This window comes from Pseudophryne corroboree, chromosome 1, assembly GCF_028390025.1.
Source record: "Pseudophryne corroboree isolate aPseCor3 chromosome 1, aPseCor3.hap2, whole genome shotgun sequence".
In the NCBI taxonomy this organism is placed as follows: Eukaryota; Metazoa; Chordata; class Amphibia; order Anura; family Myobatrachidae; genus Pseudophryne; species Pseudophryne corroboree.
Window position 1 is genome coordinate 139,232,971 of NC_086444.1, and position 20,088 is coordinate 139,253,058.

The 20,088-nt window shown below is 46.9% G+C and overlaps 1 protein-coding gene across 2 annotated transcripts in view; it reads left to right on the plus strand.

Moving 5' to 3' along the window:
• Positions 1-20,088, plus strand: part of NLN (neurolysin) — a 147,333-nt gene that overhangs the window by 47,076 nt on the left and 80,169 nt on the right. For both annotated transcript variants that reach the window (XM_063963235.1, XM_063963240.1), the window contains exons 3-8: positions 1,070-1,218; positions 2,670-2,777; positions 10,963-11,065; positions 15,533-15,693; positions 17,087-17,222; positions 18,110-18,476. In XM_063963235.1, coding sequence (XP_063819305.1) covers positions 1,070-1,218; positions 2,670-2,777; positions 10,963-11,065; positions 15,533-15,693; positions 17,087-17,222; positions 18,110-18,476 — 1,024 coding nt within the window. The remainder of the gene's footprint in view (positions 1-1,069; positions 1,219-2,669; positions 2,778-10,962; positions 11,066-15,532; positions 15,694-17,086; positions 17,223-18,109; positions 18,477-20,088) is intronic.

A 20,088-nucleotide genomic window follows, 5' to 3' on the forward strand; every position in this document is an offset into this window, starting at 1 on the left:
TGGCTGAGGAGGTCCTTGAGTTTGCTCATTCGGTGCTGCAGAGTCATCCGCACTCTCCCGCCCGTTTGGGAGCTTTGGTATAATCCCCATGGTCCTTACGGAGTTCCCAGCATCCACTAGGACGTCGGAGAAAATAAGAATTTACTCACCGGTAATTCTATTTCTCGTAGTCCGTAGTGGATGCTGGGCGCCCATCCCAAGTGCGGATTGTCTGCAATACTTGTATATAGTTATTGCCTAACTAAAGGGTTATTGTCATGAGCCATCTGTTCAGTGATGCTCAGTTGTTATTCATACTGTTAACTGGGTATTGTATCACGAGTTATACGGTGTGATTGGTGTGGCTGGTATGAGTCTTACCCGGGATTCCAAATCCTTTCCTTATTGTGTCAGCTCTTCCGGGCACAGTTTCCCTAACTGAGGTTTGGAGGAGGGGCATAGAGGGAGGAGCCAGTGCACACCAGATAGTACCTAATCTTTTCTTTAGAGTGCCCAGTCTCCTGCGGAGCCCGTCTATTCCCCATGGTCCTTACGGAGTTCCCAGCATCCACTACGGACTACGAGAAATAGAATTACCGGTGAGTAAATTCTTATTTTAATTCCCCTCCACGGTTTCCCAGGGGGGATCATTAAAACGTCGGCAAGTATGTATAGAACATATATTGTAATTGCAGTGTTGCCGGGCCTATATTGTATGTTGCATTTTGATTTTCATAATCCATTTTACCTTTTACGTTCAGTGACCAGTATGGTGATGCACTTTTCAGATAGAAATAACAATTACAAATATTAGCAGGATTTTTTTTTTGCTCCATAGAAATGAATATAGCTATGGCCACCGATTTGCAGTTGTGATATCAGCAACATATACCCATACACGTATGGGCCAGACATGAAACATCTGGCGCCTATGGCACATACCCATGCTCTATGTGCCAGACATGAAACATCATGTTACTACATCATGTATTACAGATTGGCGCTTGTGTCATTGCTGAGTGTAAATGACGTATTTGGGCTCCTAGCAATTTCCTGCATTTCTAACCATGAGTTTAATTGTTGTCTGCAGTGGAAAGGAGCGTGTTAGATTTCCCCCAGCATGTGTCACCTTGCAGGGAAGTGCGTACAGCCAGCACGCAAGCTGATAAAAGGCTGTCTGATTTTGACGTTGAAATGAATATGAGAGAAGATATATTTAAGAGAATTCTCCATTTTCATGTGAGTACACTAATGGGGTGTATAATAGCAGTACAGTTGTTGTGGTGTCCGAATGGGTTGGGTACGAAATCCAGGCATTCAGTATCCCGACAGTCAGGTTGCAGACAGCGAGATCCTGGCAGTCAAAATCCTGTCTGATACTGGTAAGTTTTCATACCCACTCCTCCTGTAGCCTGACCCTAACTTCCCCCAACTCCACAGCCTGACCCTAACTTCCCCCAACTCCGCAGCCTGACCCTAACTTCCCCCAACTCCGCAGCCTGACCCTAACTTCCCCCAACTCCGCAGCCTGACCCTAACTTCCCCCAACTCCGCAGCCTGACCCTAACTTCCCCCAACTCCACAGCCTGACCCTAACTTCCCCCAACTCCGCAGCCTAACCCTAACGTCCCCCAACTCCGCAGCCTAACCCTAACGTCCCCCATCTCCGCAGCCTAACCCTAACGTCCCCCATCTCCGCAGCCTCACCCTAATGTCCCCCCAACACCGCAGCCTCACCCTAATGTCCCCCCAACTCCGCAGCCTCACCCTAACGTCCCCCCAACTCCGCAGCCTCACCCTAACGTCCCCCCAACTCCGCAGCCTCACCCTAACGTCCCCCAACTCCGCAGCCTCACCCTAACGTCCCCCAACTCCGCAGCCTCACCCTAACGTCCCCCAACTCCGCAGCCTCACCCTAACGTCCCCCCAACTCCGCAGCCTCACCCTAACGTCCCCCCAACTCCGCAGCCTCACCCTAACGTCCCCCCAACTCCGCAGCCTCACCCTAACGTCCCCCCAACTCCGCAGCCTCACCCTAACGTCCCCCCAACTCCGCAGCCTCACCCTAACCAACCCCCCTCCCCATAGTGCCTAAACCTAATCCCAGTATTTATCATCAGAAATGTGACAGGTTTGTCTTTCTGCATACATTTACAACCTTGTATAATAGAGTATTTTAGGCTTTAAACTGTTGCACCTTTTTGTTTTACTTTAACATTTAAAATAAATGTCAATACATTATACTTTATGGGGCTGATTCTGAGTTGCTTGCCATTTGGGTGAGGTTTTGGGCTGCCGCAGAAGCCAGGTTTACCACCTTATGCTAACGCGAGATTACGTTTAGCTAATGGGGGATCATTTGTCTGCAAGCAGAAACCTGCGCCAACCATTGATGTTTTACCGCCACTGTTGCCATAAGTACCTGCAGCAACCCCCTGCCAAGTGCTGGAGATCCATCAGAAACAGGCTTCCCTTCCCTGTACGCAATACTCAAGAGTTCACCTAAAGACACATATGGCCAAGTTCCATCTGATGGACGTAGGTAAAAATGCGCATGTGCTGTGTGCAAATTCTCGCATCTGTGCACAGAGATCCGTCCAACTCAGAATCCGCCCCTGTGCCTTTCTAAATATGTCACGTTTCATGGTCTGAGCTATATGAAAGATCAGAATCTGCCCCTGTGTTTATAGCAAACACAAGATCTGGAGAAACAGCACCCAGAGGTCAGACGGTTCTTGGAGAAGTCTGTTCAGATTGGAAAACGTAACGGTCTCCACCTTCCAGCCGAAGTACAGAGTGTGAGTGTTGCACAGTTCCATGCGTCTAATGTGGGTGTTATGACCTAGATGAAATAAAAAAGGGTAATCCGGGAAGGGTAACTATTCATACAAACACTGTATACTGCACAGTATTCCTCTATTTAGGGATTTCACTGGGACCTATTAAACAGCTTCACTGGGACGCCAGTGACAAGTGCTACGTGTTATATATAGAAGGGCGGTACTGGAAAACTAGAAACAACTATACCAATAATCAAGTAAGGATACACCTGTTTGGGCAGCGCATTGCCTTAACGTACTGTTTAATGTTAATATGATAAAAAGTGTCCATTTGTTTTATGTCTGCATTTTATATATTTCTATATTCTACAAGCCCCCTGTGTATGTTAATGGGAAGCAGATTTCATCTAGGTCAATTGTCCTATAATATTAAGTATAAAAACCAGCGCAGTGATCTTGTTTTATTAGTATGAGCGCAAACAACAAGGTAAAAAGCTTTCTTTCATATATATATATATATATATATATATATATATATATATATATATATATATAAAGTCCCGTGGAACTACAAGTCCAAAAATTGAACAAGAAACAATGTTCCTCAAACTCACTGACAGCCAATATTGTTTGGTAAAGAAGACTTGTCAGTGTGCCCTTCTGGAACTTCCAGCTGTCGCTTCCCCAATGTTACCCGATCCCGAACGGGTGGTAGTCCTGCCAAGAGATTGAAGAAGCAGGGAGCGCCACTAGTGCATTAAAAGAGTACAGCAATTTTATTTTAAAAATCCAGATCGTTCAAAAGTAAAAAACCCGTACCATAAAAGGCGGTCAAACCACCGCTCGTATAACCAGCATATGATTTTACCCCACGCGTATGGGCGTGGTCTGACGTTTTGGATTTGGAACTGAGAATGCTGGTTTGCACAGTGGGGTAAAATCATATGCTGGTTATACGAGCGGTGGTTTGACCGCCTTTTATGGTACGGGTTTTTTACTTTTGAACGATCTGGATTTTTAAAATAAAATTGCTGTACTCTTTTAATGCACTATTGGCGCTCCCTGCTTCTTCAATCTCTTGGCACATATATATATGTTTCCTGTTTTGTAAAGCCCTCACCTGGCTCTTTTCACTTGCTGCAGGTATTCTGTGGATGATTGCTCAGAAACTTATATTCTACTTAGAGACTCGCCAGGAATTAGTACAGTTTAGGCTGTTCACATTTTATTAATGTGGGTGTTTTGTTTTATATAATGGTAAAATATGTGACCGTTACATTATTCCCATACTTGCTTGCTTTTGTCTTATGCTAATCACACACATTGCAATCTGGTGATATTACTAAGAACTGTAGGATTTATGCTGACTGCATCCACAGGATGAACACATCTGGTGCGGCAATGATAACCATGCGTCTAAATGGTGTGTCCGCTTACCGCATATGCACTAGGAACTGGATCAGGAGGTTGGATGAGGTGGGCAACACCATCTGTAGATGGCATTGCCCTATTCCTCCTGTCTCTCCCCCTGAGAGGAATCCAATCGGATCCATCCCAACAGCTGCCGTGGCATGTGTGTAAATTGACACATGCGCAGTTGGACTCCCAGGTCTTAAACCTGGAAGTCCCGACCCTGCAAATGACAGCACTCATTGGGAGAGCTGTCCTGTGCTGAAACATTCATGCATACTGCGTTAGCAAACATTGATATGCATGCAGTGAGTAGGGGGATGCATCACATTCACAGTGCGATGTGTTATGCATACCGCCCCTGGACATACACAATCTGACAACGTGCTGAGAAAAACGTCAAAACACAACAGTCAGTGTTTCTGATCAGTTTACGACCACACACTGTGACATTTTGGCGGAAATGTAATAGCCTGCGACTTGCAGACATCTGCGAGTCAGCCTAATGCTTTAAAGTGGCAATCATTCTCATCAACGCCTTAACTGGCAATTTTTGTTTCTAAGAAACACTTTTCGCTTTATGAGTCAATTATGTGGACAACTTAATTTAACTTAATGAGTGAATTAAGTTTTATTTGAAAGAAAAAAGGTCCCTCTGAGAGCAGCAGCTGTGGGAGGATTCTCTTCCTGCAGCCGCTCACACTGTGTTTCTGACGGTCACATCCTTTGCGACCAGATCAGATAACGCACTGCCTGGTGTGGTCGCAAATGCTGCAACCATGCCAGGCAAGTGGCTACTAGGTAAATCCAGCTTGGATTCACCTATTAAAATATAATCGCTTTTAAACATCGGACTAACTTGCCATCAACTCACCGATATCTGCAAGTTGCAAACATTTACCCCTTTTTGTCTTTGCCCAGGGCTGAGACAGTGGACATTCTCTTTAGAAAGTACTAACTGCTCTGATTTATATTTCTCTGACGTCCTAGTGGATGCTGGGAACTCCGAAAGGACCATGGGGAATAGCGGCTCCGCGGGAGACTGGGCACAACTAAAGAAAGCTTTTAGGTCACCTGGTGTGCACTGGCTCCTCCCACTATGACCCTCCTCCAAGCCTCAGTTAGATTTTGTGCCCGGCCGAGGTTGGATGCACACTAGGGGCTCTCCTGAGCTTCTAGAAAGAAAGTATATAATTAGATTTTTTATTTTACAGTGAGACCTGCTGGCAACAGGCTCACTGCAGCGAGGGACTAAGGGGAGAAGAAGCGAACCTACCTGCTTGCAGCTAGCTTGGGCTTCTTAGGCTACTGGACACCATTAGCTCCAGAGGGATCGACCGCATGGAACTGGCCTTGGTGTTCGGTCCCGGAGCCGCGCCGCCGTCCCCCTTACAGAGCCAGAAGCAAGAAGAGGTCCGGAAAATCGGCGGCAGAAGACATCAGTCTTCACCAAGGTAGCGCACAGCACTGCAGCTGTGCGCCATTGCTCCTCATACACACTTCACACTCCGGTCACTGAGGGTGCAGGGCGCTAGGGGGGGGCGCCCTGAGCAGCAATAAAAACACCTTGGCTGGCAAAAATACCACAATATATAGCCCTAGAGGCTATATATGTGATAATTACCCCTGCCAGAATCCATAAAAAAGCGGGAGAATAGTCCGCGAGAAAGGGGCGGAGCTATCGCCTTCAGCACACTGGCACCATTTCTCCCTCACAGCTCCGCTGGAAGGAAGCTCCCTGGCTCTCCCCTGCAGTCTACACTACAGAAAAGGGTAAAAAAGAGAGGGGGGGCACTAAATTTAGGCGCAGTATATATAACAGCAGCTATAGGGGACATAATTCGGTTAGTCCCTGCATTATATAGCGCTCTGGTGTGTGCTGGCATACTCTCACTCTGTCTCCCCAAAGGGCTTTGGTGGGTCCTGTCCTCTGTTAGAGCATTCCCTGTGTGTGTGCGGTGTGTCGGTACGGCTGTGTCGACATGTTTGATGAGGATAATGATGTGGAGGCGGAGCAGATGCCTATAGAAGGGATGTCACCCCCTGCGGGGCAGACACCTGAGTGGATGGACTTATGGAAGGAATTGCGTGCACGTGTCGACTCCTTACACAAAAAAATTTGACGACATGCCAAATGCGGGACAGCCGGCTTCTCAGCTCGTGCCTGTCCAGGCGTCTCAAAGGCCATCGGGGGCTCTAAAACGCCCGCTACCTCAGATGGCAGACGCAGATGTTGACACGGATACTGACACCAGTGTCGACGACGATGAGTCTAGTCTAATGTCCACTAAGGCCATTCGTTGCATGATTGAAGCAATGAAAGAGGTGTTACAAATTTCTGATATAAACCCAGGTACCACTAAAAAGGGTATTATGTTTGGGGAGAAAAAACTACCCGTAGTTTTCCCCCCATCAGAAGAATTAAAGGAAGTGTGTGAAGAAGCGTGGGCTTTCCCTGATAAAAGATTGGTAATCTCTAAGAAGTTACTAATGGCGTTCCCTTTCCCGCCAGAGGATAGGTCACGTTGGGAGACACCACCTAGGGTGGATAAAGCGCTCACACGTTTGTCTAAAAAGGTGGCACTACCGTCTCCGGATACGGCCGCCCTCAAGGAACCTGCTGATAGAAAGCAGGAGGCGATCCTGAAGTCTGTATATACACACTCAGGCATTATACTTAGACCAGCTATTGCGTCAGCATGGATGTGCAGTGCTGCCGCTGCGTGGTCAGATTCCCTGTCAGAAAATATTGACACCCTAGACAGGGACACTATTCTGCTAACCATAGAGCATATAAAAGACTCAGTCTTATACATGAGAGATGCACAGAGGGAGATCTGCCGGCTGGCATCTAAAATAAGTGCATTGTCCATTTCTGCTAGGAGAGGCTTATGGACTCGCCAGTGGACAGGGGATGCAGATTCAAAAAGGCACATGGAAGTTTTGCCTTATAAGGGTGAGGAGTTATTCGGGGATGGTCTCTCCGACCTAGTTTCCACAGCAACTGCTGGGAAGTCAGCATTTTTACCCCATGTTCCCTCACAGCCTAAAAAGGCGCCGTTTTATCAGGTACAGTCCTTTCGGACTCAGAAAAACAGGCGTGGAAAAGGCGGGTCCTTTCTGTCCAGAGGCAGAGGTAGGGGAAAAAGGCTGCAACAAACAGCAGGTTCCCAGGAGCAAAAGTCCTCCCCCGCTTCTTCCAAGTCCGCCGCATGACGGTGGGGCTCCACAGGCGGAGCCAGGTACGGTGGGGGGCCGCCTCAAAAATGTCAGCGATCAGTGGGCTCGCTCACAGGTGGATCCCTGGATCCTGCAAATAGTATCTCAAGGGTACAAACTGGAATTCGAGGCGTCTCCACCCCACCGGTTCCTAAAATCTGCCTTGCCGACAACTCCCTCAGGCAGGGAGGCTGTGCTAGAGGCAATTCACAAGCTGTATTCCCAGCAGGTGATAGTCAAGGTGCCCCTACTTCAACAAGGACGGGGTTACTATTCCACACTGTTTGTGGTACCGAAACCGGACGGTTCAGTGAGACCCATTTTAAATTTGAAATCCTTGAACACATACATAAAAAAATTCAAGTTCAAGATGGAATCGCTCAGAGCGGTTATTGCAAGCCTGGACGAGGGGGATTACATGGTATCCCTGGACATCAAGGATGCTTACCTGCATGTCCCCATTTAGTATCCTCACCAGGAGTACCTCAGATTTGTGGTACAGGATTGCCATTACCAATTCCAGACGCTGCCGTTTGGACTCTCCACGGCACCGAGGGTGTTTACCAAAGTAATCGCGGAAATGATGATACTCCTTCGAAGAAAGGGAGTTTTAATTATCCCGTACTTGGACGATCTCCTAATAAAGGCGAGGTCCAAGGAGCAGTTGTTGGTGGGAGTAGCACTATCTCAGGAGGTGCTACACCAGCACGGTTGGATTCTGAATATTCCAAAATCACAGCTGGTTCCGACGACACGTCTACTGTTCCTGGGTATGATTCTGGATACAGTCCAGAAAAAAGTGTTTCTCCCAGAGGAGAAAGCCAAGGAGCTGTCATCTCTAGTCAGAGACCTCCTGAAACCGAAACAGGTATCGGTGCATCACTGCACGCGGGTCCTGGGAAAGATGGTGGCTTCTTACGAAGCAATTCCTTTCGGCAGGTTCCATGCCAGAATCTTTCAGTGGGACCTGTTGGACCAATGGTCCGGATCGCATCTTCAGATGCATCGCCTAATAACCCTGTCTCCAAGAACCAGGGTGTCTCTGCTGTGGTGGCTGCAGAGTGCTCATCTTTAGAGGGCCGCAGATTCGGCATACAGGACTGGGTCCTGGTGACCACGGATGCCAGCCTTCGAGGCTGGGGGGCAGTCACACAGGGAAGAAACTTCCAAGGACTATGGTCGAGTCAGGAGACTTCCCTACACATGAATATTCTGGAACTAAGGGCCATTTACAATGCCCTAAGTCAGACAAAATCCCTGCTTCTACACCAGCCGGTACTGATCCAGTCAGACAACATCACGGCAGTCGCCCATGTAAATCGACAGGGCGGCACAAGAAGCAGGATGGCAATGGCAGAAGCCACAAGGATTCTCCGATGGGCGGAAAATCACGTACTAGCACTGTCAGCAGTGTTCATTCCGGGAGTGGACAACTGGGAAGCAGACTTTCTCAGCAGGCACGACCTCCACCCGGGAGAGTGGGGACTTCATCCAGAAGTCTTCACGCTGATTGTAAATCGATGGGAACGGCCACAGGTGGACATGATGGCGTCCCGCCTAAACAAAAAACTAGAGAGATATTGCGCCAGGTCAAGGGACCCTCAGGCGATAGCTGTGGACGCTCTAGTGACACCGTGGGTGTACCAGTCAGTTTATGTGTTCCCTCCTCTGCCTCTCATACCAAGGGTACTGAGAATAATAAGAAAACGAGGAGTAAGAACAATACTCGTGGTTCCGGATTGGCCAAGACGAGCGTGGTACCCGGAACTTCAAGAGATGATCTCAGAGGACCCATGGCCTCTGCCGCTCAGACAGGACCTGCTGCAGCAAGGGCCCTGTCTGTTCCAAGACTTACCGCGGCTGCGTTTGACGGCATGGCGGTTGAACGCCGGATCCTGAAGGAAAAGGGCATTCCGGAGGAAGTCATTCCTACGCTGATTAAAGCCAGGAAAGATGTAACTGTAAAGCATTATCACCGCATATGGCGGAAGTATGTTGCTTCATGTGAGGTCAAAAAGGCCCCAACAGAGGAATTTCAACTAGGTCGATTTCTGCATTTCCTACAAGCAGGAGTGACTATGGGCCTGAAATTAGGCTCCATTAAGGTACAGATCTTGGCTCTGTCGATTTTCTTCCAGAAAGAACTAGCTTCACTACCTGAAGTTCAGACGTTTGTGAAAGGAGTGCTGCATATTCAGCCCCCGTTTGTGCCTCCAGTGGCACCTTGGGATCTCAACGTGGTGTTGAGTTTCTTAAAATCACATTGGTTTGAGCCACTTAAAACCGTGGATCTAAAATATCTCACGTGGAAAGTGGTCATGTTATTGGCCTTGGCTTCAGCCAGGCATGTGTCAGAATTGGCAGCTTTGTCATGTAAAAGCCCTTATCTGATTTTCCATATGGATAGGGCGGAATTGAGGACTCGTCCCCAGTTTCTCCCTAAGGTGGTATCAGCTTTTCACTTGAACCAACCTATTGTGGTGCCTGCGGCTACTAGGGACTTGGAGGATTCCAAGTTGCTGGACGTAGTCAGGGCCTTGAAAATTTATGTTTCCAGGACGGCTGGAGTCAGGAAAACTGACTCGCTATTTATCCTGTATGCACCCAACAAGCTTGGTGCTCCTGCTTCTAAACAGACTATTGCTCGCTGGATTTGTAGCACAATTCAGCTGGCGCATTCTGCGGCTGGACTGCCGCATCCTAAATCAGTAAAAGCCCATTCCACAAGGAAGGTGGGCTCATCTTGGGCGGCTGTCCGAGGGGTCTCGGCTTTACAACTTTGCCGAGCTGCAACTTGGTCAGGGGCAAACACGTTTGCAAAATTCTACAAATTTGATACCCTGGCTGAGGAGGACCTTGAGTTCTCTCATTCGGTGCTGCAGAGTCATCTGCACTCTCCCGCCCGTTTGGGAGCTTTGGTATAATCCCCATGGTCCTTTCGGAGTTCCCAGCATCCACTAGGACGTCAGAGAAAATAAGATTTTACTCACCGGTAAATATATTTCTCGTAGTCCGTAGTGGATGCTGGGCGCCCGTCCCAAGTGCGGATTGTCTGCAATACTTGTACATAGTTATTGTTAACTAAAGGGTTATTGTTGAGCCATCTGTTGAGAGGCTCAGTTGTTTTCATACTGTTAAACTGGGTATAGTATCACGAGTTATACGGTGTGATTGGTGTGGCTGGTAAGAGTCTTACCCGGGATTCAAAATCCTTCCTTATTATGTCAGCTCGTCCGGGCACAGTGTCCTAACTGAGGCTTGGAGGAGGGTCATAGTGGGAGGAGCCAGTGCACACCAGGTGACCTAAAAGCTTTCTTTAGTTGTGCCCAGTCTCCTGCGGAGCCGCTATTCCCCATGGTCCTTTCGGAGTTCCCAGCATCCACTACGGACTACGAGAAATAGATTTACCGGTGAGTAAAATCTTATTTTTTATTCACTTGAATTAAATCGTTATATCAATGCAATGTCGCTGCCCTTTGAGTTCCATTGTCATTTCCTTGCTGTCACATTCTCGTGTCTGATATAAGTTTGTCATTGTGGGAATGTACTGATCTCATATTTCATATTTATTCAGGAAATAAAGAGTATGAAAAAAATGATCAGTCAGCTGAGTATCGATTTCAATAAAAACCTCACCGAGGACAGCACGTATCTACTGTTTACAGAAGCAGAACTCGGTAAGTTTTTGCTTCGTCAGTTCAATAACTGAGGTTTTGCTGGATCTTTCCATCTGCATTGGCGGGAGCCACTTACAGGATCCCTCATGGAATTCACCACTTGTGCAATCAGGTGTATGTGTCCGCTATAGCCACCAGTGTGAGTGGCCAAACTGAATATGGATCTTGTGTGGTAATCACCCCAAATGACAGGATTCGGATTGTGGCCAGCTTTGCATATAACTCTGTTTGTCAATAATAAGTTGGAAAATCAGTTTATACAATTCCATTGTTCTAGACTTATGGTTCTAAATTATTTTTAATGAATTCACATACAAATAATGTACTTCTGTAAACCACAGATATCCTTAAAACCTGGACCATTAGGGTGCCATGAGGAACCACTGATCTAGACAAAATTTTAGTCATCATCAACTCAAACACAGCACCCACGGGATTTACACCTGGGGCAGCCTTACCATGCATCTGCACCCCCTTACTGTACTGTCCTTATCTATGCCTGGGGTCCTGCTCTGGAGGCATGAAAGGTCACAGGTTCTAGGTATATGCAGCTCAGAATACTGGTGCAGTTTGCACACAAGGGCGCTGTGACAAATGTTGCACAAACTGCATAGTTACTCAGCACAAATGCACCCAATGCTAAATCAAATCCTGCCTGAAACATTGATATACAGGTATGTATTATTCAGGTTTTTGGACATGACTAATAAAATGTAGAGAAAACTGCATCATGACCAGGAGTATTAACTATTCTGGCCATACACAGTCAGGTAAGATGCCTGTTGGACCGCATGACATTTTATCTGTCAGCCTGACACCCATTAGATATCGCGGGCAGGGGCGTAGCCAGAACTTTGTGGGCCACATAGCAACATTTTAAAGGGGCCCCCATCCCAATGCTTCTAGAGAGACACTTCTCTGCAGCCGTTGTTAATTTTATGCCCTATAATAGTGCCCTAGGTCATTTTCTGAACCATAGTAGAGCCTTATTTAATGTTATGCCCATAGTAGTGCCCTAGTTTCTTTTATGAATCACAGTAGTGCTTAAGTTCACCCTATGTCACATTTCAGAGCTGCCAGTACACATTATGCCGCACAGTACCCACAATTCACATTATGATATATATAGTGTTCCCGTTCATATTGTGCCTCATTACAGTGCCCCGGTTCATATTATATAACATCATAATGCCCTCCAGTTCATTTTATACCATGCTACAATGAGCAGGTCCAGGGGAATACCTAGATATATTGCAGGCCCCAAGGCAAAAAGTTTGAAAGGACCCCTACTTAACACCCAATGGTGAAAAATGTATATAACACATGTGACTGTGACAGGGAAGGCAGGCCCCGCTAATCTCTGGGCCCCATAGCAGCAGCACTGCCTGCACCTATGGTAGCTACGCCCTTGATCGCGGGCATACACTGTGAGATATGTCACAGTGTATGGCCACATGATATGCGAGTTTCTCCTCTGGGGAGGAGACATTTCCCTGTTCCTCCTCGGTGAAGGGACAGGGGAATTGTCTGTTGGTTGGCTGCATCAGTGCATACAGTTTCAGTGCGGCCGACTTGCAACATTAAAATCATTGCATTGGAAGGACACGCTGGATGATTCGACACGTTTAACTTGCTTCCTTCTGGCAGGGGTTGCAGAGCTGTCCCAGTTGGGTCCACCAGAAGCCTCAAAAGTTTCTTTCCCCAAGCGGTCCGCCTGCTGAACTCCTCCGCCGTCCCCCCAACCTGCTTATCTGTTACCTACTTGGCTGTTGTATAGCAAACCGAAGACAAATTCCTAGTATACGCAAGTATACCTGGCCAATAAAGCTGATTCTGATATTTTCGGATCGGTTGCAAGCATACACAGTACAGTTATGTGGCCAATCCACCGATATTTCACAGATCAGCCACATATTTGTATAATACATTAATCGTACTGCTTGGTCTTTCTACTCCTTTTCTTCTGCATGTGTGTTTCTTTCTGCCTGTCACCCCCTCCCTCTAGATTGTGAGCTCCTTGTAGCAGGGGCCTCTTCCCTCCTGTTCTCACAGCCCTCTTCTCTCACTTCAGTTACAACTCTCTCCTACGTAGCGAATGTCTGTACCTGTATCTCCTCTCGCTCATTACTGTTTATCTCTACCAGTGGCTGCCTGCCCCCAGTACTATGACGACTACTCCTTTGCTTCCTTTCTTCACAGCTGTAGTCTGTACTGAGAACTGTGTTGTTAATTGTTACCTGTGCTCTTTTTTAGTTTTTCTGTTACTGTAATGTTATGTTCTGTGTACCCTGTATTGTTCTAATGTGTCTGCGAAACACTTGTGGCACCCTATAAATAAAATGTCATAATAATAATGTGTGCACTGTAGTTGTAATAGTATCTGCTGACCTGGAAGTGAAAACAAGACAATATTGGATAATGCTACCTTCTGTAATCTATGTATCACTACCTGGATAAGAATGACCTCACACTCTCTAACAGAGGCGTCGTTGCCAGCTGTAGTTCTTGTTAGTTCCTGGTCTAGACTTACTGTTTAAGCGTGTGCATAGTTCAGGTTCTAGCTAACCAGCTTGGAGGGGTCTGGCCTTTATAGTAACTGAGCGTTTCACAGTAGAAATGCATGATGTATATATCGGGGCCTAGTGGTCATGGCCGGTATTACTTTTCTCCATATGAGTTGTATGCTCAGTGGCTTATAGAGACTGACTGATCGCTGCTGGCAAGTAGTTGTATGGATTCCACCTTTAGGTGCCATGATGGGGGAAGACGTGTCTAACCTATTGGCTGCTTTCAGTCTTAAGCAAACAGGATGAGGAATAAGTCACTCCTTTGCCCAGCTCCCAGCGTAAGTGTAAAGGGGAAGGATGACTCTTAGTAGTGTGTGCACTGCTATAGAAAGTACAGTGAATTGTGTTTGCTATAGTAGTGTCCAGGGGACGTGTTAGAGTATTATGAAGGGTGTACCTGTAGAATTTCCTTTCTTATGCATGATCATGAAGTGTGTACATATATGTACTCCTAGCAAAAGGGTTCTCCTTGGATCACAGATTGGTAACTTGTTCCTTGAAGCCAGATAAGGAGCACAGGTGTTCAGTCCCCTGTCCCATAAGTAGGATTACAGCCCAAGCAGTAAAACCATCAAGGCCTGCAGTCAGGACTTGGCCTGCAAGCATTTGTGAAGTATGCATTTTTTAAGGATGAAGTTAGAACCGGAGTTTGAACTGGATTTGTTTTTTTGACTATGCTAGAAACTTTAATTAAACTAGTTCCACGAACACTGCAGCTCAGAATCATTATGTGGCCTCTCCTCACCTCTGCCATGAGAGCACCAGGACCAGTGCCTACTACCCCTCTGTCTGAGAACATCATGACTGCCCTGGGCCTACCCCTCTAGCTGAGCAGGGAACTGAGGGGAATGAGCACCAGGCTCAGCAGGGTCATTTCCATTGGACATTAGTGTGCTCCCCACATTCTCTCACCTACCCGCACTGCTCCCATGAGATCTGGACATATATAATTTTCTCAAAATAATATTATTACAGTTTTCCTCCGTCTGTTGGTTCCTGCAAATGTGTTTTTTTTTTTTTTCTTCTTCTTGCAGCATTCTTCCACCCCACTGTGAACTATTACTGTAATGTGTACCACCACTGCTTGCACACCCTGCCAGCAGCAACCTACGCAGTGCGCCCTAGATGGCTGCCTTGGATGGTTTCTCTGTGGGCAAGGTGTACTTCATGTGGATCTTTTCTGTGAAGGGTATAGCATACTTCTACACACGTGTCCGTTTTCCCATGTATGCATTTGGCCCTTGTATGGCTCATCTCCCACAGTGTAACCTTCGTTATGCGCCCAACATGGCTGCCACATCTGGTACGCTTGTGGATGGGATCAAAAATACATGGACCTGACGGACCTACTTTGAGTTTTAGGACGCTGCAATCCCCCTATTTTGTGTCATCTCTTCTAGGGGTAGACTATTCCACTCAGGGTAATCCTTGCGCCCAAGATGGCTACCTCACCTGGTAACTGTGAGGTTGGAATGCACAACCCATGGAAATTATTACCCAAAATGCCTAGACCAATCCTTCATTATGCTTATGTGTGCTCAAGGTTTTCTTTTTTTATGTCTGTGCAGCTGGTCTATCACTGTATTACTTAAATCTGCTGTATTATGTGCATTGTTTTTGATGTCTGCAAAGCGCCTTGAGTCCTGTTGGAGAAAGCGCGCTATATAAATAAAATTATTATTATTAATAAAACCACAGCTGCATACTGTACATGTGTTATACTCCATCTGTCTATGAAAACCTCAAATGATGTAGAACGGTTGTTAGATAAAGCTCACCAATACTGTGTGATAGGGTACATGTTCTTGTCAGTGATGTTTATGAATTAGATGTTTTGTGCTCTCCTTTGTATATGTGTGGAACTGAGTTTCACCAGTAGCTCTAATGCTGTCTCCTACAGACGGTCTTCCCGATGATTTCCTGGACTGTCTAGAAAAGACAGACTGCAACACTTATAAAGTGACTCTCCAGTATCCCCACTATTTTCCTGTTCTTAAAAAGTGTTCTGTGCCTGAAACTCGGAGGAAATTGGAAACCGCCTTCAACAGTAGATGTATGGAGGTATGTGTGATTCAGCATTTTCTTTAATAGCATTTCCCATTTTAGACTTTATATGAGTCGCATGTAAGATGGCTGCATCTAGCTTGGCAAGAGCTGCGGATTTCCGCCCGTATACACGGTAGACCAGGGCTGGCCAAACCGGTCCTCGAGATCTACCAACAGTTCATGTTCTCCAGGCCTCCTGGAGATCTGTAGAATTGTCAGTTAGGAATGAATGCAGCACATCTTAATTGGTAATGACTACACCTGTGCACCAGCTAGGTGGTCTGGAAAATGTGAACTGTTAGTAGATCTCGAGGACCAGTTTGGCCAGCCCTGCAGTAGACCGAATCCATGTGGCCGCTCTGCCTCTACACAAATATGAGAGCAGCTGTCATCGTTATCATCATTATCCTGGGTAGAAGAGATCAGCCTGAATTTGCCCCCTCTTTGCATGCACTTGTTTCTGAATAGGCTGCAGTTACTACACACCCACGGAATACATATATGCTGATTGCTAACGCCCCATTTGCTGCCAGTTACACCCATTAAGCCACACGTGGAGATCCGTTCCACTCTGAATAGCCCCTCAGATCTGCAGAGATGTGTTAGTACAGCATTATCTGTGACCCTGAATCAGGCCCTGTATGGGGATAATCTGGAACCAAAAATGTAATAATTATATGCAGCACATTTATTTTACCTACTAGACACCACTAACATAAGCAATCAGAAAATCTTTCAGGCATGATAATGCATAGAGAATGGATTAGTTCTGAATTGGAACCCTCTTTGTATCAAAGCATTGAGAGTCCCTATTCCGCATCCCACCATTACATGATCACAATCATGTATTGCCATTAGTGACAGCAAGGAGAGAAGATAGGAGGACCCATGCCCTCCTTACTGTTGAAGCCTCTGTGATGGAGCTATGTTATTATCTGGGTTCATATTCTATGGTGAGCAGCCCCATTGTTCAGATGTGTTCTCATACAATGTTGCTGCAGTCGCACCAGGCAGGGGCAGATTTAGGGGTCAGGCCACCCCTCAGCACATTATAGCTCTCCCCCCCCCCCCCTCCCCATCATGTCACCGCCTTCTTCATTTCAGGGCCAGTCCAGATGCCTTGAGACCACCAAAGCAGCCCCAACTACTACCAGCACCGGGACCAAAATTGCTGCCCACTATCCCACTCCCGTCAGTTGCAAAGTAAAAAATAAGTCACAATGACAAAAAAAAAAAAAAAATCACCTGGGCTCATCAGCTTGCTGTGCCGCCCCTAGGGAAAATCCGCCACTGGCACCAGGTCCAGGTCCGCACTACGATCTGTATGCATGCGCAGATAATCGTCCGCCTTGCAAATTCGCACAGCAGCGATCAGGTCTGAATCGGGCCCTATTATTTGTTGTTTTAGGAAAATACAAAAATTCTGGAGCAACTAATCAGACTTCGGGCTAAGCTGGCAGAGCTGCTGGGGTACCAGACACACGCTGACTTTGTCCTTGAGCTAAACACAGCGAAGAACACAAGCAATGTCTCTACTTTTCTCGGTTAGTTGTTTAATGTTTGCCTTATAAGTAAATGTTAATAATAAGTATTGTTATTACAAGTGATTATTCAGAAGGGTGTACTACGTAACATACTATAACAGGTCCCTGATAAATATTGCATACACAATTTTTACTAAAGTATGTGTAGTATACCAGGGAGATATTCTCAGTAAGACCAAACACCCCTTCTCCTTTACTTTATTAAATAGACAAACGGATGGTCATATCAAGTGATAAAAAGTAATATTAGGATAACCTTTTTTAAATCTGTAACATATAGTACATAGGGTAATGTACAGATGTGTCCTCGTACGCCAACCGTCTCTTTGCCTGACACGGGACTTAGATCCAGGTATTGGCAGTAAGCTGCCCTCCAGTTGCTTTTGAACTACATATCCCAACATGCTCTGCAACACTTTCGGTATGGCCAAATAGCAAAACTGTGGCAGGGCGTGCTGAGATGTGCAGTTCAACAGCACCTGTAGGGCAGCTTATTGCCCACCCCTGAGTAAGATGCTCCGCCACATATAGTGAACCACGCTCTTTCCTAAATATTGCATCATAGCCACAAATAAAAACACTCACAGTGTACCAGGGACAGGGAACCTTTGTCACAAAGGAATGGGTATAAAATATGTATAAAGTTACAGATTAAGCATAAGGAAACGTGGCAGGAGGAATGGCCGTATCCACTTGTATCTGAACCTTTTTTTATCCAGATTTACTCATTAATGAGACTACACTGAACATTATAATCTATTACTGTCTGTCTGCCTCTAAGCTAAAAGAGTCCTGGAAACAATCTAATATTCAAACTAAGAAAATAAAATGAGTCAAGTGTTTGAATGTAGACTGAAGTACAAGATATATGTCTGTGATTCTTCCAGATGATCTAAAAACAAAGGTAAAGCCGTTGGGGGAAGAAGAAAAGTTGCTTATTTTGGAGATGAAAAGAAGAGAATGCGCGGAGAGAGGTCTGGAGTTTGATGGGCGAATCAATGCATGGGACCTGCACTACTACATCACTCGCATCCTGGAGACAAAGTATTCTGTGGACCTAGACAAACTAAAAGAATACTTTCCTATGGAGACCGTCACAGAAAACCTGCTGCGCATTTACCAAGAGCTCCTTGGGCTCCAGTTTGAAGTTGTGAAAGATGCACATGTGTGGCATGAACACGTGACTCTGTACACCGTGTATGACAGTGCTACACGTGCTGTTCTGGGACAGTTCTACTTGGACCTTTATCCAAGGTAAATGAGATACTTACTATATAGAACGGGGACTGATTTACTGAACAATGCGTTGGGAGACTTGTGCAAATTATCACCAAGTATTATTTGCAAATTACGTTACACTGTGGCTGATGTGGTGCTGGCAATCGACCATTGATTGTTTACCACCGATGGTCAGTGACTTTGCCATTGATGTTGGAGATCTGAGTCAATGTTTTTTGAGCCAATGTTTATTGTTCCCCCCCCCTCCTCCCCCCCTCATATGCATCATGGCCATGGCACTTAGACCCACCCCGGTGGCCCTCTAAGCCTCACACCTGACACTAATTGGCCCAAGGCCAGCTGTACACCCCCAAGCAGCTATTGCCATGGAGGAGGGCAAACAAACAATGTCAGTGGTTTCATGCGACCGATAGTAATCTCCCGTGGCACCATCGATGATAAACCCACTGATGGCTATCCCTAGGTGGATGAATTTGATGAGCTGATGTGCCCAAGTCACACACATTGGGGGTCATTCCGACCCGATCGCAGCTGCGATCGGGTCACTACTGCACATGCGTGGGGGCCGTAATACGCATGCGTGTCGTTGCGTCGCTGGGCAACAATGAAGGGAACGAAGAAAGCGATGACAGTGGCGATCGCTTGAAGATAAACAGGCGGCGGGCGTTCCTGGGCGGCAACACAGCGTCCGGAGCCGTTTTCTGGGAGTGGTAAGAAAAACGCAGGCGTGTTTGAAGAAATGCAGTCATGTCCAGGGCAGGTGTTTGACGTCAGAGCCAGGACCGAACAGGCTGAAAACGTCGCAGCTGGTAAGTATGTCTAGACCTACTTAGAAAATGCACACATTTTTTTCCCATAGCAGAGCTGCACAAGCGAATGCAGCCTTGCTATGGGAAATAACCCACCCCCATAGGGGGTCATTCCGACCCGATCGCTCGCTGCAGTTTGTCGCAGCGATCGGGTCGGAACTGCGCATGCGGCGGTGCATGGCAGCCGTCGGTACCTAGCGATCGCCTCTGAGGCGGTTGCTGGGTGGGAGGGAGCGGTCCGGCCAACGCATTCCGGACCGTTGGGGGGGGGGGGGGGGGGGGGTCCACGACGGCTGCGTGACGTCACTCGCAGCCGCTGCGGGACGGGGAGCGATGAGTAGCTCCCGGCCAGCAAGCTAAAGCTGCACTGGCCGGAAGCTACTCTTGAGGTTCAAAGGCATCGCCGCTGTGCGATGTCTTTGCACTTCTGTGGGGAAGGGGGGGGGGGGCGCTGACATGCGGGGCTGACTAGCCCTGTGCTGGGCATCCCCCCGCATGTCAGTGTGAATGATCAACTCGGAATGACCCCCATAGGCGGAGTATAGTTGATCGCACGGGCTGCAAAAAGCAGCTACGTGCGATCAACTCTGTATGACCCCCATTGTTCAGAGAGTTTTGGTAAATATCTGTAGTAGACTGGAATCTATAAAATTCTGAATTTTGTTATATTGTGATGCACTTGGCCCCTATCCAGAAGTGGTTCCCTGCAATGTACTGTATACTGTAAGAGCTGTGTGTGCATTCCAAAGATACAGTCTTAGGTCAACAGAAATGCCTGTACTAAGTACATATGAATAATGTAGTAAAGTTATTGTAGA